This window comes from Malaclemys terrapin, chromosome 16 (assembly GCF_027887155.1).
Source record: "Malaclemys terrapin pileata isolate rMalTer1 chromosome 16, rMalTer1.hap1, whole genome shotgun sequence".
Taxonomy (NCBI): domain Eukaryota; kingdom Metazoa; phylum Chordata; order Testudines; family Emydidae; genus Malaclemys; species Malaclemys terrapin.
This window is the reverse complement of record NC_071520.1, coordinates 25,397,524-25,414,311: the sequence shown is the minus strand read 5'-3', so window position 1 is coordinate 25,414,311 and position 16,788 is coordinate 25,397,524. Positions and strand designations below refer to the sequence as shown.

The 16,788-nt window shown below is 41.5% G+C and overlaps 1 protein-coding gene across 4 annotated transcripts in view; it reads right to left on the bottom strand.

Moving 5' to 3' along the window:
- Nucleotides 1–726: 726 nt before the first annotated feature.
- Nucleotides 727–16,788, bottom strand: part of RILPL1 (Rab interacting lysosomal protein like 1) — a 36,107-nt gene continuing 20,045 nt past the window's right edge. The window contains exons 5-9 of one of the 4 annotated variants that reach the window (XM_054006324.1): nt 11,041–11,213; nt 9,107–9,199; nt 4,967–5,054; nt 2,834–2,879; nt 1,517–1,605 (exon numbers count right to left, since the gene is read on the bottom strand). In XM_054006324.1, the coding sequence (XP_053862299.1) occupies nt 2,877–2,879; nt 4,967–5,054; nt 9,107–9,199; nt 11,041–11,213 (357 nt within the window). In that variant the 3' untranslated portion in view covers nt 1,517–1,605; nt 2,834–2,876. Of the gene's footprint in view, nt 1,606–2,833; nt 2,880–4,966; nt 5,055–9,106; nt 9,200–11,040; nt 11,214–16,788 lie in introns of all 4 variants that reach the window. The other 3 variants (XM_054006323.1, XM_054006325.1, XM_054006322.1) reach the window with 3 other exon arrangements.

The window sequence follows — 16,788 nt, the reverse complement described above, 5'->3', positions numbered from 1 at the left end:
TAAACTCCATTGTAACAAAGAATAGTTCTCTCTCTGCTTCAACAGAGTGGACAAGGCCTCTCTCACATTAGGGGATAATGTGTAGCACAGTTTGGGTAGCACGGCTCTCAGGGAGTGTAGTTCAATGTGGTCTGGGTGGGTACCCATTCCAGTAACAACTGTCTTACAGGTGGATTTGCTAGTGGGTGTTTATGGCCACTACTCAGTTGTCCAAATACAGTTAAATTGGGGATAGGCTTACCAACTCACCAACTGGAGTTTCAGATCAGACCTTCCCATAGATCATCCGTGTACAGAGGTGGGATTTTCATTATAGAGTTAGGCCCCACTGCTCCAAGCTGTTGCATGTAACCAAGGGTCCATACAGAGCACCCCTGCAGTATAACATGTGTTAGCTTAGGGCATAGCCTGCATGATTGGGGTTTTAGAGTCTATTGTCCCCACAGGCCCAACAATTTTGGGGACGGCTAGAGGTGAGATTGGGGGTTGGGACTGTCTCTACCTAGAACAAAGGAGTTATCATCTAACTTAAAACCTCCACTATACTTGTGTTAAAATGGTTTTCAGATAGGGAATAAGAACTTATGTAAGTGCTGCCTGGGGCTTTGTTCAAAGCCTTTTGTGGGACAGTGATCTATTTCCTGTACAGCAGAGGTCTGATATTACACATAGAGAGGAGGGGTGGAGGGAAAAAGGACGTGGTACAAAGAAGAAAAAAAAAATGCAGAGTGTTTAGAATTCCTCCATGTGAGCAATTCATTTTCTGTTAATACTGCATAACTCAGAGCAAAAGGCAAGGCACACTCACCTCGTACATCAGTATCTACAGGCTTTAGGCACTATAAACAACAAGGGGGAATATACAATCACAGTCCCTCACAGCTGTTCCAGTTTCTTTTGTATTTTTATCAGTTGACGTTCCAAGAAGTTTCTCTGCAACCTGTGAGTTTGACAGGATACAGCTGTGGTAGGACCTGCCCTGGAAATAGTGTATACACTGCAAACTCTCTCTTTGAAAGTGTCATTAACAGAACTAAGAAAAATCCCCCCCACCCCTCCCCCAGTTAACAAACATGGTATCAGAGTCTTCACCACTAGATATTGTACAATGCAAATAAACCTCTAATAATGGCACAGGGGGCTTTTTGGTTTAAAGAAGCTTGTGTTACTGTAGTTAATGCAAGAGTCAGACAGACTTGTTATTCAGCACAAAACCAGTTATCTAGAAGCTTCGATACCCGAGAGTATAAATAACCATTACTACAGAGCCTGGATTCTGTTTTCGGAGAGCAGTCGCCACGTAAACACTGAGGAATCCCTTTGGAAAAGTATGTCTGAAACAACCGTCAACATGTGCCAGGCAAATAAAAAATGATGAGCTGCCAGATTTGGTTATGGAAACTTCTTGTTACTAGAATGTTCAGATCTACTGTGGTAAGCAACACGGCTTGGAGTGTTAATCACAGATGCTGAAGGGCCTCTTGGCCTTGTTCGGTGTAGGAGTCCTCTTTGTTTGAATCTGCCCATTCGCCAAAAGTATCCTGGAAGTGAACGTTTTTCTGTGTCGTCTGCATGCGTTTTTTATCACGAGAGAAGAAACTAAACCTTCCAGAAAGTAAGAAAGACAAATTAGGACCTAGTCGTTTGGAGACATTTGAGATAATTGATTCACGGTGCAACAAAACTTAAAGAGCAAAAAACTGTTTGCATCTGCAAAATGAAGGCAGCGAAGCCTGATGGAGTATTTGTCAAACATTATTCAAGATGAAGTCACTGCCATCTCCAGCTGCTTTGTTACTGAAGCTTCAAAAGAAGCTTTAAATGCTGTGACCTACACACACGTGCAGTCTTAGTTTGGGTGTATTAGTTATTTAAAAAAAACCAACAAACCCACAACAATGAAACAAAAGGATTAGTTTCATGCCATAAACAAAATAAATTGGGATAGTGTCTTTTTGGCATGAAAACGCTACAATATGATTTTAAGTAGAAAGAAAAAGTTGGGGGTGTGAGGGAGAGAGGGAAATAAGTATAAGAAGTCACTAAAACAGGGGTAGGCAACCTATGGCACGAAGATTTTCAGTGGCACTCACCCTGCCCGGGTCCTGGCTATCAGTCTGGGGGGACTCTGCATTTTAATTTAATTTTAAATGAAGCTTCTTAAAACATTTTAAAAAAACCTTATTTACTTTACATACAACAATAGTTCAGTTATATATTATAGACTTGGAGAAAGAGACCTTCTAAAAATGTTAAAATATATGACTGGCATGTGAAACCTTAAATTAGAGTGAATAAATGAAGACTCAGCACACCACTTCTGAAAGGTTGCCGACCCCTGCACTAAAAATTTAAAGAAATGTTTAAAGTGCATACTTCCAATACCTTAGGCCCAATTCCAGCACACACCTAAACACGTATGCAAGTGTTTGCAGGATCAGAGTCTTAATACATTAAATGTGCATATAGTTTACCCACACCCAGTGTGTGGGTGCTCAGTTAATAGTATGCATGAACTGATAGCCATTTTAATAAGCCTGTGAACCGCAATTAAATGCAAAGCTGATACTACATAAAATTAAAAAATATCAGTTTTAGTTTTTCTTGTTTGTATGGCAGAGACGTTACCAGCTTAAGCAAAATAACAAAAAATTATTATAGTGAACCATATATTAAAAAAATGCAAAAGGTGTTCGTGCAATGTTAAAATGTAATTAATGTCTGTTGGGAAATGCAAAAGTTAAGGTACCATCTTCAACGTTAACCACAATGCATATCCTTACGGTTTTATGGTGCTCTATTTTTAGGACTTTTTGTTCTGTTTGTATAGTACCTAGCACAATCGGGTCCTTGTCTATAAGTGGAGTCCTTAGGTTCTACTGCAATACAAACAACACCATGAGTACTACATAAAGCTACTTTTAAGTACAGGATAGAAACTACTACTACATGAGTACAGTTCAAGCAAGTTAACATTGCTGCTGGGACCTGAATGTTTGCATTTCCTAACTTTTTGATTTTAAGGCTGCAGCCTTAACATTGCAGTGTCTTGCATTTAATTTCCGGTTTGTTCTAAGAAAGTATATGTCAGCATTACCCTGCCACCGTCACCCCAGAGCTTGTAAATTCATTATGCTGTATCTGTTTTTGATTGGTTGGTTTTTGTTTTTAAAGGCCAGATTCCAAGTCCTCCTGGACTAAGTGCACTGCTAACTAGGGCTTTCCCCTGTGCATATTTGTTCCTGCATTTTCGAAATGTTTATAATTAACATTTTTCAAGTTTAGTAAAGCACACTCTTCAGTGAGGACAGCTGCATTTACATGCTAAGTTTCAAGGGTCAAAATTCAGCCATTTGAGTTACTCTCAAATTATGATGTAGGAAAATGAATATTTTATATATAAACTATTCTAAATCCAGCTGAAGAGATTTTGGTGAACTTAGAGTGGGCCAAGTTGGGCCATTGTTGGGCCAAGAAAGCATGGAAATTCTCAGTCCAAAAGTTGAATGTTTAGAAAGATTACAAGTTTCTGTGTGGGAAGGGAAGGAATTTAGAATGAAAACTATTTTGCAGCCTTCAGTGTAGTGGTTAGGATTACCATACGTCCAGTTTTTCCCGGACATGTCCGGCTTTTTGGTAATCAAACCCCCATCCGGGGGGAATTGCCAAAAAGCCGAACATGTCCGGGAAAAATACCGCCAGCCAGGCACTTCCCCTCCCGCGGCTGCTGTGCTCCTCCCCTGACTCTTCGGCTCTGTTTAAGAGCCGAGCTGCCCGAGCGCTACCGGCTTCGGGCAGCCCCCATGCCTCTGGACCCTGCGCCCCCGGAGCCCGGGAGGGGAAGTGCCCGGCCGGCAGCTCGGGGTCTGGAGGCAAGGGGGCTGCCCGAAGCCGGTAGCGCTTGGGCAGCTTGGCTCTTAAACAGAGCCGAGTCAGGGGAGGAGCAGAGCTGCTGGAGCCCAGGAGAGGAAGTGGGGTCCGGAGGCATGGGGGCTGCCCGAAGCCCGAGCGCTACTGGGAAGCCTCCAGAGCCTGCGCCCCTGGCTGGGCGCTTCCCCTCCTGGGCTCCAGCTGTGCTGGGGAAGCGCCGGCCGGGGGCGCAGGGTCTGGAGGCTGCCCGGCAAACCGTGAACTTGGTCGCGCTTGGGCAGCCCTTTTCGTGTGTCTGGGAGGGAGGAGGGGTAGTTACGGCTGGGACTTTGGGGAAGGGACGGGGGAATGGGCGGAGTTGGGGCGGGGAAGGGGGGTGGGAAAGGGGTGGGGCCAGGGCCCCATTGAGTGTCCTTTTATTTTTTAAATATGGTAACCCTAGTAGTGGTCACTTCACATGATCACCATAATAATCAAAATTCAACCAGAATTTGCATTAGCAGTAGTCAATGCCCTCTTTTGATAGCCAAGAATCTAGTTGTAGAACTTGTTTTAAGTACATATAATCTGGATAGTGTGGAGCACACAATAGGAGACCAAAATCCACAGTTAACGTGTACTCAGACATGTAAATGACAGCCTATAAGTAAAGTAAACACTAGGCATTAGCACAGCTATCGGCCATTATATTCTGTAGAATTAATTAACAAAAAAATTAGTTTTTAAAAAGCACTTGTCATGATAGAGATAACAACAGGTTTAGTAAGCAAAATTAACAGATGTTGGTTCAAATGCTCTTATTGAATTAATTTCTTAATGGGTAATGGACAAAGTGGTTTAGCATGGTAACATTAAGACAAAAATGATGGAACAGAATAGTCAAGACTGAGCATTCAAATACTGAAATGAATATGTACTGATTGATCATTCTGATGGGCAGCTTTTGAGTTTCTGTGATCCCATAGTCAGCCAATGAGAATGCAGCCAGCAGTTTATATTAAAATACATGAGGGTCATGCAAAAAAAAAAAAAAAAAAACCAAAAGAGAACCCACAAAAAAACCACAGTACGAAACATTTAAAAAAAAAATTCCTACAAGGGACACAAGTCTTCTTATTGGCTGCAATGTGGGATCATCTGGAATCAATCCAGCTGCTACCATGGGCATTATGGCTGTAAAGATCCTGGTCAGAAAAGTACAGGCACAGAGATAAGACTGGAGTAATAAATAAAAGACATTCCATAAAAGACAGGTAAACAAGATACATAGGGTTACTTTGAATTATCACACATGAGAGTAGGGAGAGAGAGAGAAATGTATCTGCAGCACCCAAGACAGTTGCTCACTGGCACTTCTGGGTTAGATAAATTAGTACCGTAATTAAAATCTGGTTGTTATGCCATCTTAAAAATATTCATAACTGAGAGGTCAAATTTCTGCTGTGATGCAGCACACAGCCTTGGTGTAACTTCACCAAGGGATTATAATCTCTAGCAACGCAGAGCATGAGAATACATTGTTTTTCCAGTTTACAGGTTTGTAAAAGAAACAGGCACATACATAACAGTGAAGTGAAGGATGAAGGTGGATGTTAAGAAATACAAACAGTGCTCTACAATACAATAGCTACTGCTTTTCCATGGATATTTGCATAGGAACTAGGGTTAGAAGTGATCCATTTTACAGTTTTAAGGGTATTACAAGTGACAAAACTGATACTGTCAAGTTTAAAAAAATATATATTTGAAGACTCGAAATAAACCTCATTGCATTTTACTTGGTTAAAAAGGGCCCATGTCTCTTTTCTGAGTGGTTCTGCATCAATACACATGCAGAAATGCCAACCACAGGTAGCGATAATACTGGTTTCAAAGCCTTACAACTATGCTAGAAGAAACATTATTTGATCTGACTTGCTGTGACAGTTTCTTTGTAAGTGTTCAGCCCTTTTACTGCACATCATACAATTCATGCAACTTGGAGGTACACTCTGGTGCTCAAAAAACCTGAACATGAGAGAGCCCTTTGGCTAGATGCTCTGTATGACTTGGCCCACACAAAGCATCTTCGTCCATACCTGCAACACCCTCTGCTGTTCTAAGGATTCTCCTCTGCAGATACGGTCAACTGTGGCCAATTTATTTTTGTGCTTTGGACTAATGTCAGTTAAGGATAAAGTTGAGATCACCAGAGTCATTTCACTTGTGACCTAATGCAGCTCAAAAGCCTTCCTAACACAGCTGCTGTAGCTGCTATTCTTGGAATCAAAACAAACAAACCTTGTTATATTATTCACCATAGCTTGGACTTCTAGTTTTACACACCATGGCCAACTCAGTTATCTATAGCGCTCAGACATCAGAACAAGATGCAAGACTACTTCAGGCATTACATTGAACAAACAAGTGTGGTACTCTTAAAGAAAAGGGTCTTTCTGTACAGTGTACAAACAAAATAGAGCCAGCATTTTTAATTCCAGTGCTGATGCTTTTTCCGCACAAGTATCTCCTTTTGGCTGATGACAGATGTTCTCTCATTACATGCAGCCATAGAGGAATAGAGACAAACTTAATGGTAAATTAAGGTGATCTCAGGAGATCAGTGCCCCTTTAAACTTGTAGAGAATCTAAAAATCAAGCTGTAACCCCAGGGAGAAAAAAAAAAATGTAGATTTCAGAACATCTATTTCCCTTAGCTGTTTGCAAATGCAGCAACTCACTAATTGCATGAGCCAGTCCAAGATGGTAGAGAATATGCCTGGTGTCTTTATAATACTGTACTCACAGTGAAGGGAAAGAGGTGTATTTTAAAGAGGCAGACATACAGCTTTTCCTAAGAGAACGGCAATAAATCTGTATTTTCTTAGTTAGGCTTTGTTGAGAGACGGTCTGAAAACAGGAGTGGCAGCTAAGGCTGTTAGAGTTCTAATCCCAGCTCTGTTCCAAAGGAATACTAAGGTAGTGTTTTTAATCTATTACATCTTATCCCAGTGCTATTGCAGGTTTGGAGAGCTTACAGTAGAATACTGTGGTTATGGTGTCCCTCTATGGTTTTAAGCAGGTGACTTGGGGCCTGATCTTACAAGGTGCTGAGCAGTTCTGAGTATCCACAACTTCCATTGGCAGTGGAACCTGGAGCACAGGAATGACTCAGCACCTTGCAGAATCAGATCCTAAGTAACTTGACTAAGGCTCCTTTCAGCCACAGTTGCGTCTCCCAGCCCTGCAGCATCAGTGGGGTAAGCTGTGGTATTTTGGTCTATTAATTTGGCTGCATCTTCTTTTTGCCTCCACTTCCCCATCTGTAAAATGGATATAATGGGATTTATTTACTATTTAGGTAATTAAATGGCTATAGTCTCAGGGCACTGAAAGTCTGCCTGGAGCAGGAGAGATCTGTCAGCTTGTGGGATAAACTGTATCCCTAACTCTCACCTGACCAAGAAGCAGCTGGCTACCTGGGCTGTGTTACTTCTCCTTCTGGTACCTGAGTGGGGGGCTATAAAGTGGCAGCTGCAGGAGAAGACACAGAAATGGGGGCCTTTTTCTTTCCCAGCAATTCGGTTTCCTTTCATTTCAGGCAATCACATAGACCCCTGGCACCTGCCAAACCTTGGCCTATGTGGGGACTACTAAAGTCCTGGAGTGCCCCCCAGCTCGGGACTGCAGACAGTGCCCCAGCCACGGAGGACTGCTGGTGCCACAGTTTCAGGCACTCCAGACATGAGAGAGACAATGAAGACAGATGGGTTCTGTCTAGGGAGGCTGCAAAAAAGTTCAAGTACCATTGTTGTCTTGGTTAACTTAAGATAAGGAAAGAATGATCCCAAATTTAACAAAAAAAATTTATATATACACACACATTTTATATTATATTAAAAAAATTAAAAAAGGGTCCCATTTCCCCCCCTACACACACACACACACACACACCCTGCAAGAGGCAGGGGAGAAAAACAAACAAACAAACAAACAAACACACCACCACAAGGTGTTGAGAGTGCCAGTTGACAAGAAAGCCAGTTCCCCCAGATAGCAGGTTTGGTACACAGTTCCATATCCCAGTAAGAATGTGGGCAGGGGAGCTCTATGCTTAGGATGACAGCCTGGGAATTTATTAAAATGTGAAAGGAGTTTTTGAAAGAAGGGAACAAGTCAAAACAGGTTTAACTTTTACTACTGTTAGATACGGGTGATTATAAATTAAAAGGCAAGATGATAAAGAAAGATCTGAATTTGTCTAGAAGTTTTCCATTTGATTAGTTGCCAGCTGCCCAACATATGTTCCAGAGCACTCCAGAAAAATCAGAGGAAGAACCCAATGAGACAGCCACTCCAAATATCCATACTCTCCTGCCATGACTCCCTATGCTGCCTATGTATGTTAGAATCAGAGAGAGCCAAAACTAAGAATGTCCAGTTAGCATTGCAACAAAATGTGGTCAGTTTACAATTTTGTCCCGCTTTTGCTCAAGATAATCCCAATCCACAAAGTTGCAGTCACCATGGTCCCATTGCTGAGTCTGCTGACTCTGCCCCAAGGAGTTTACTATCTAAATGTAAGCAAGCACATAGGTGAAAAAGTGCCCAATTTTTTACATTCCTAATGCACCCTGATCTTACATTGGGCTCAGCTGCAATTTGGGATGCCCAAGGAATGCAGGATCAGGCTTGAAATAGGACCACAGCCCATGGCGAGAGACCAGCAGTTCACTTTCATATGCAGACACAAACAGCCTCAGAGCCTGAATAGGCTGACAAGATGGTTCCAAATAAGAGCCGGAGTTTCTATGGCTAACAGCTTGTTAGCTCATATGCTATTACAATCCATAACAACATATGCTATTCTACTCAATCTGAGTATTATAACAGTACTCAAGAAGGGAATATTAGAATGTAACACACCATAGGCTCTCAGTTTATCTGTAACCATAAATGCAAGTGCACAGAACACTTATTCTCCCTATTATGTGTGTGAAGGGAACCGGTCAGAGATAGGAAGTCACCAAGAATTAAATCAGCGCTATGTTCTGTTTTGTTTCATAAAACCTCTAAAATGTGTGTTTATAATACTGTTTATTATAGGATTATTTCCAAAACACATGTGCACGTGATATCACTAAAAGAAGATTAATGGGGTTGGAGGGGCGGGGGGAGAAACCAGAACTAAAACCAACCCAATTACCCCCCAAGAAACATGCCCAGTTCAAGATCATTGGAAGAGAATGCTACTTACAGTCGTTTGATTCCAGATTCTGGCTGAGTTGAGGTTTTTGAATTAATTATGGGTGTAGGTTGAGGGGATCTAGTTTCTTCTTCTGTTTCCTCACTTTAAGAAGAGAAAAAAAAATACAGTTAAGTTCTAGTTCTTTCATTATTCTGGAGAAATTTAAAATAAAATTTGAAGGAGTTTTGTAAATTAAAAGGAACTAAGGGCCTGATCCACTGCTGATGAAAAGATGCCCTCTGACTTTAGTGGGTTTGGATCACACCCTGAGTTTCATGAATCTGAACAAGCTTTGTAAACTGAAAGGCTGATTCAAACCCATTCAAGTCAGTGGCAATCTTTTCATCAGCAGTGGATAAGGCCCTTAGTTTCTTTTAATTTACAACACTCCTTCAAATTCAAGTGACCAATGTTAGAAGAGGAGTTCTATAACTGTCACATGAGGAGGATTTGTAGGGTTAATCATATGCAGTGAGTGCCATTAAAAAGGTCAGACTTCTGTGTAAGCTTGAAAGCTTGTCTTGCTCATCAACAGAAATTGGAACAGTAAAAGATATTACATCACCCACCTTGTCTCTCTACTATCCTGGGATCTGACATGGCTACAATACTGCATATATTACAAAACTTCAACATTCAGGTAACCCAAGTACCTGCAATAGCTTCTTAAACTCGGAAGAGGACAGAATACTGCTGTGCCGCATACAGCAATCCCTGGAGAGCGACAGGCTGAGTTTAATGGATCCCACCATTTATGAGAGGAAAACTGACCATGTGATTTTAAAAAGTTGTGTAAGTGCTGGATTGACAGCTCAGGAGTCCCCGGTTTAGTCAAAGAACAAGTGCAGCATGGGGAGCAGCAAGACAGTCTTCCCCCTACTGATATACCTCAAATGACGGTCTAAACAGAGCTCCTGTAGGGGAGGCTAAGCTCTCCTGTCTTCAAGGCCCATTCAGTCCTTGGCCTCTATGAGGGGACTGGAAATCACTGGCATGCTAATGGAAATGGTCACGATAATTTTAGGATTTTGGCACTTCTCCACTGGGTGCTGAACTGTGACCATAACCTTGCTGCCTTTGGGCCACAGAACAGGTATCAGATGCAATACATTTTTGGCACTAGCCATGTGCTGAGGAATAGATTTTTGCCAGTGACCTAGAGGTGTATCCAGTCCCAGGGACATATAGACCCTATATAGCTTTGCTGAGAATGTTAAATGAGTGTAAGTAAATAAACTGTCGCTACATGAAATTTACGATTTTTTTTTTTTTAAAGAGCTGATTGAAAGAGTTAGGGTGTGCAGAGTGGGTGGTTGTTTTTTTATTGTAATTTCAAGCCAGATTTTGTTCCACAGGTATGGAAAAGATTTATTTGTTGCTCATTTGAAAAAAATTTAAACTAAGATTTTTGGTTGTTGGGGTTTTCAATTCCCTTCCCCAGATTCTCTCCCTCCATTTTGCCACTAAAAAAGAAACGGAGGAAAGAAAATTAAAAAAAAAAAAAGTGCAAATATTTCCATCTTTGTCAAAAGGCCATTTTCTGATTTATTATATATATATATATATATATATATATATATATATATATATATATATAAAAATTAAAAAAAAAAAAAACAGGCACTAACAATTTCTTTCCCTTTTAAAAGTATGCATTTGTTTGCAATTTCTGCTATTGAGAGGTCACAGGTTTTGGGGAACATTAAAATTAAACCAAACTCCTCCCAAAACTTATTTGAATTTTCACCATGAACCAGATTTTGGAGCCATCTTTATTTTGTCTTAGGGAAGCCAAGAATCCACTGCCATTTCTTAGAGACTATTTAAGCGGACACTCACAGTTTTTAGATCCAATCTCTGGTTTCCCTCTATTCTGTGCCTCTCCAAGAGTAGGACAATGGAGAAGGCAGAGGTAGCAATACCAACAGTGGGAGCCAACACACCTCTTATAATATAAAAGCTCCTCCTGCAACAAAAACACTCTAGACTTCAGTTCATTCCGCTCGTGTAAGACATCCCGTAGTTCTTGTAGAGTAAATCTTGGACGGTTTGGATCTTTTAAATCCAGAGCCATCTTCTCCGATTCAGAGAGAAAGTCATCATTGTTAGGTTCTGTCTGGAGGATGAAATACAAGCTTTAATTAATTCTTTGAGCACTCAATAAAGGCTTAACTTTTCCTTAGAGATGCAATTGAATTATCCATCTCTATTCTTATTATAAGAGCCATCAACCATGTTAGAGGAGTGCTACAGAAAGCCAACTACTTTTGCTTCATTGCTCAGGTTTAATAAAATCCCCAGCAAGAATAATTCAATGGTAGTCATTTTTTAAAATGTAGGGCCTGTGTTTTGACAAGGGCCTACTTTCCACAGTTTCTTAAAGATAGTTAATCAAATATTTTAAAATAAATAACCCTTGCTGTGTGGCTTGTTTAGTGTATTTTCAATCAAAGAGATGCTTCTTGAGACGATGTTGCAAGTTTCCCTGATTATATAATAACCCACTACATTAACGCCCTGGCTCAATTGACACCTCTGATGTCAACACCAGTGAACCTGAACAGCTGCAAAAAGGAGATATGGGGCGCTCTGCACACATCTGTGTATTCCCTGTGGGTAACAGTAGGGGTGGCTTTTTTATTTTTGAAATAGACCAGTTACTCCCATCCTTCTTCTATATAATAGTTCTATGCAAGATCCACTCAAAGTTAAGAGATTTCTCCAGTTTTGGTCCTGGAGCCTGTAGATGTTCTGTCTCTTGTATTCTAATTTCTGCAGAACTTGGACCGTGATCTACGCAGGTGGTTTCTCAGACCTGTGTGGAGCCCTACCAAAAATCAATAAGATTCTGCGTGGCTCTGTTTGCAGGGACGTGGCCCAAGGGACTACAGCACAGAGAAGGAGAAGAAAGTCACCATACACGATACTGCTGCTGTAGTCAGTGACATCAGGTGGCCATATAAAGCAGAGTAAGCGATATGGAGAAAATACAAGCGTGTTGGAAGTGTGTGCTTGGAATCTGGATGTTCTGCAACACAACTGAGAACACTACGAGGTCTGGGAAACTTCCAGCTGTAAAATAAATGTTGGAACGGTGCGTGCAGCAAAGTACATTTGAAACTCAATACTTGTTGCAAGAGCTGATGGGGTGCCAGCACATGGAAGCAGTGTCACTGAATGGGCTGAGAGAGAGAGACATTATTTACATATTTGGGCCTAATGAAGATAAGCAGGGAAGAAAGTAAGCTGCCCACCTCCCAAACTGGATTTTAAAGAGATACCAAGAGAGTCCAAGAGTTTCCTCAAAAAGAACAGGAGTACTTGTGGCACCTTAGAGACTAACAAATTTATTTTAGAGTTTCCTGGCTATGTCACTGGAGTCAGGAGTCTGTTGGTGTTCCAGTGGCATGGAGGTTGGAGTCTGTTTTTGAAGTTTTTCTGTTGTAATATAGCCACCCGCAGGTCTGTCACTGAATGACCAGACAGGTTAAAGTGTTCTCCCACTGGTTTTTGAGTATTATGACATATCACATTGGTAGATGTGCCGTTCACCTGCACATCTACCAATGTGATATATGCCATCATGTGCCAGCAATGCCCCTCTGCCATGTACATTGGCCAAACCGGACAGTCTCTACGCAAAAGAATTAATGGACACAAATCTGACATCAGGAATCATAATACTCAAAAACCAGTGGGAGAACACTTTAACCTGTCTGGTCATTCAGTGACAGACCTGCGGGTGGCTATATTACAACAGAAAAACTTCAAAAACAGACTCCAACGAGAGACTGCTGAGCTGGAATTGATATGCAAACTAGACACAATCAACAAAGGATTGAATAAGGACTGGGAATGGCTGAGCCATTACAAACATTGAATCTATCTCCCCTTTTAATTATTCTCACACTTCTTATCAACCTGTCTGTACTGGGCTAGCTTGATTATCACTTCAAAAGTTTTTTTTCCTCTTACTTAATTGGCCTCTCAGAGTTGGTAAGACAACTCCCACCTGTTCATGCTCTCTGTATGTGTGTATATATATCTCCTCAATATATGTTCCATTCTATATGCATCCGAAGAAGTGGGCTGTAGTCCACGAAAGCTTATGCTCTAATAAATTTGTTAGTCTATAAGGTGCCACAAGTACTCCTGTTCTTTTTGCAGATACAGACTAACACGGCTGCTACTCTGAAATCAGTAAAGCAGGTTATCTATTTATACCACATTTAAAACAAGGTGGTAGCAATTTTTCCTCTGTAAAGCACTACAGAGTGAGATTGATTAGAGTGAAGGCGATGTCAACAACAGGTATATACCACTGAAAGCAGATAGTCTACATGCTCCTATTATTGAGAATGCCATTTTCTAGCACTACAGGGAATATGCAACCTAGGGACCCCCCATTCCTGTAAACACTTAACTTTATGCATCTGAGTAGTGCTATAGAGTTCAATGGGATTTCTCACATATTTAAAATTCAGCACATATGTACCTGTTTGCAGGATCAGGGTCAAAGTCTCCCCACTGTCACTGTTATATTGATTGAAATAACATTCTCTCCATTGGGCGGGAAGGGGGTCTAGTGGTTGGAGCAGGGAACGGGAAGTCAGGACTCCTGGATTTCATTCCCACCTCTTGCTCTAACTCACTGTGTGACTCTGTGAAAGACACATAAGGTGACTTTTCAAATAGTGGCCTCTAGTTTGGGGTACCTGATTTTAGGCACCAAGGGCCTGATTCTTCACAGGTCTCAAGGTCTCACAAGCTTCACTTGGGAATGGTGGGTGCTCAGCACTTCACAGGAAAAGACTTTAAGCAGTTAAATTTGGGGACCCAAGTACTGGGGCATCCAAACACAAGCCACTTTTGAAAGTACGGGCCTAAGTGTCTCCATCCCTCCGCTCACCCATCAGCAAAATAACCTTCACCCTCCTCCCAGGGCTGTGGGGAGGGTTAGTTAATGGATGTTTGTAGAAGTGCAAACTGGTGCTGCAGAATATTCTATCCAATGTCCTGCAAGGATGGAATAGCAGCTTGACTGATGGCTGGTCTCTGTTTGTCAGATCCTTACTTTTCAATTAGGTTTTCTTCTTATCACAACCTAATGTCATAAGATGGATACTATGGAACACAAAATGTTCAGAGGAAATCATAACGTAAATGCTTTTCCATACAATTACACCCATCTTGGTCACATGCATCATTTCAAAGCCCATTTCAATTCTGTTTACTTCCCATCCCCTTCCCCAGATACGCCAGCTTGTCCAGGTCTCATCTAAGTCAGCAGAGACTGACACACACGGAGCCAATGCAGCTAAGTTTACTCAGCCCAAGCCAACAACCAGTGCTAGTTCCAGAGAAGGCAGTTATTCCAGCTTTCTGCTTTCCACTGCAATTACTGCCTAACCTTCGCCCTGGCAGAAAGAATGGGAACGGCCGTAATTAGAAGAGATGCCACTGCCATGAAACTGATGAGTTACAGCCACAAGAAGAAAGCATCCTTTCTCTCCAGAGACTGAAGACACTTTCACGCTTGCTGGCTCAGGGCCTAGGCCTGTTTACAAAGCTGGGTCTCCCAGCTGAATTAACAACAAAGAAATCATCCCTTAAACGATTAGTACCAAGCTCATTCAATTCATTAGTAAAACACTGACAGTCACTGTCACTTTTCTTGAGGGGGGGGGGGAAGAGCAGGACACCCCAAGCATCCTCACATGCCCCTATCCACCTCTGTTTTCTCACTTATTTTCCTATTTCTCCGCTGCTTTCAGTTTCCCTCTCTCTGCCTGCAGTCTTCTGCTAAGGCATTTATACCGTGCTCGTGACTGGACAGGTCTTTGCCACCTTAGAGGGGAAGCCAATATTTTAGCTGGCGTTAAACACTCAATAAGAAAATTCTTTAGAACACTGGTCCTCAAATTGCTTCAGACCATGGACTACTTAAAACAAAAGTGGTCCTGTGTACACCTCCCTGCCCAGGCCCAGCATCTCCCCTACAGCAAATAGAGAACTTAGTTATATGGCAAAGTTCCATCAGGACACCATTAAGGAGACAAGATGAAAGTACATTTGCTCTAATGGGATGGATGGTGCTGCTTGATCCTTCATCCCCACTGCATGTCCTTGTTGCTTATTTCCTCTGTGCACATGAGTGTAGGACTTCACCTTGATTCAATATTACTCTCCTCTCACTAGAGCAATGGGGGATGCAGACAATCTCACCAGGTTACTTTGTAGTTTGGTGCTTTGCATGTTTCTGCAAATATTTGATCACTTAGACTCAAATTTACTTTCCATGAGCATCTGTGCTAGTAATACTCCATTGCACAAATGTTAATAGGAAGCTAATGCATGAATAGGGCCAATGCAAGTTCATTTAAAACGTGCCTACAAATATTTACAGTCTTGTTTGATAGCATTATCCCTGGTCTGTTCTTGACAGATCAGTTGAACAATACCATAGCCACTTTACAGACTCAGTCTTGCTCCCGTTAGCATCAATGGTGCAGGTTCACAACCTCTCCTCACTTTTATGGGTTTGTAACCAGCCCTGAGCATTGTTCATTCATGCTTTAATTCTGAACATTCACAATTAGTTTAGTGAATGGGAAGATGGTCAGTTGTTAGAGAAATGATGTGCCAACAAAAAGGACAGAAAAATCTTGTTAATCCCTAGGATACTGGCATTTTCCAAATGGTGAGTGAAATTAATCAGACATTCACTGGAATAAAATGATTATTAGATATGGGTAATTTTTAAAAGTCACAGTAAGTGTCTCAGTTATGTCGTGGTCAATCTGGATTTTTAATATGAGTTAGGATCATTATGCTTCATGATAAGAGAGTCACCCAATGGGTGTTAGGAAGAAGATTTTGCCTAAGTGCTGTTCAATTAGCAATTTACTATCTTCTTGTGCAGGTGTGTCTGGTACAAAGATTTTAACAGCATGAATGGATGGGGACACCATTAACCAGTGGCAAAAATCACTATGTTGTTATTCAGGTCATCCCAAATGAGTACTGCTAAAATTTATACCTCCCCACTCCATCCCTCTCTTTATTTTCTATATGCCACATATGTTACACAAAGACTGCTTCTAGGAATGGGATAGTGAGTTTCATAATTGTTTTTTAATTGGGACTGTATTTTGTATTCCTCTGCCTGTAAGTCCAGATGCTTTGTGAATATGAGTCCCACGGTACAGGGCTCAGATTACACTAACAACTCTTAAGAGTGACCCACAAAAACAATTCTGTGCAGAATAATGTGACAATTTCAAGTCAGTATCTCAGGTCCTGCCAGGGCTAGAAGCATTATAAATAGGGGCGTCTCCCTTGCCATTGGTATTCTGCTAAGCACAGGACTGGCCCGAGTCTCTGACGAGGGAACATTTAAAGAGTCCAATTTGGTGCAGTAAAAGGAAGGTGGAAATGATTGTCTTGACAAGCTGTTATTTGTAAATGGCAGCTGACGCAAGCTGCTTAGAGGTTTGGTGTGTAGGAAATAGTCCCTGGAGGGCTGGATTAGTGGACAGAGTGCAGATGACGCAGTCAAAGATGCAGGATATATTTACCGCGTTGAGATCATCTCCATATAGTGTGTGCATGTGCACAACACACACACACACACACACACTTTATTCTATATTTGTAGTCTCCCAGGGGTTAACTTGTGTGTCTATCAGAAG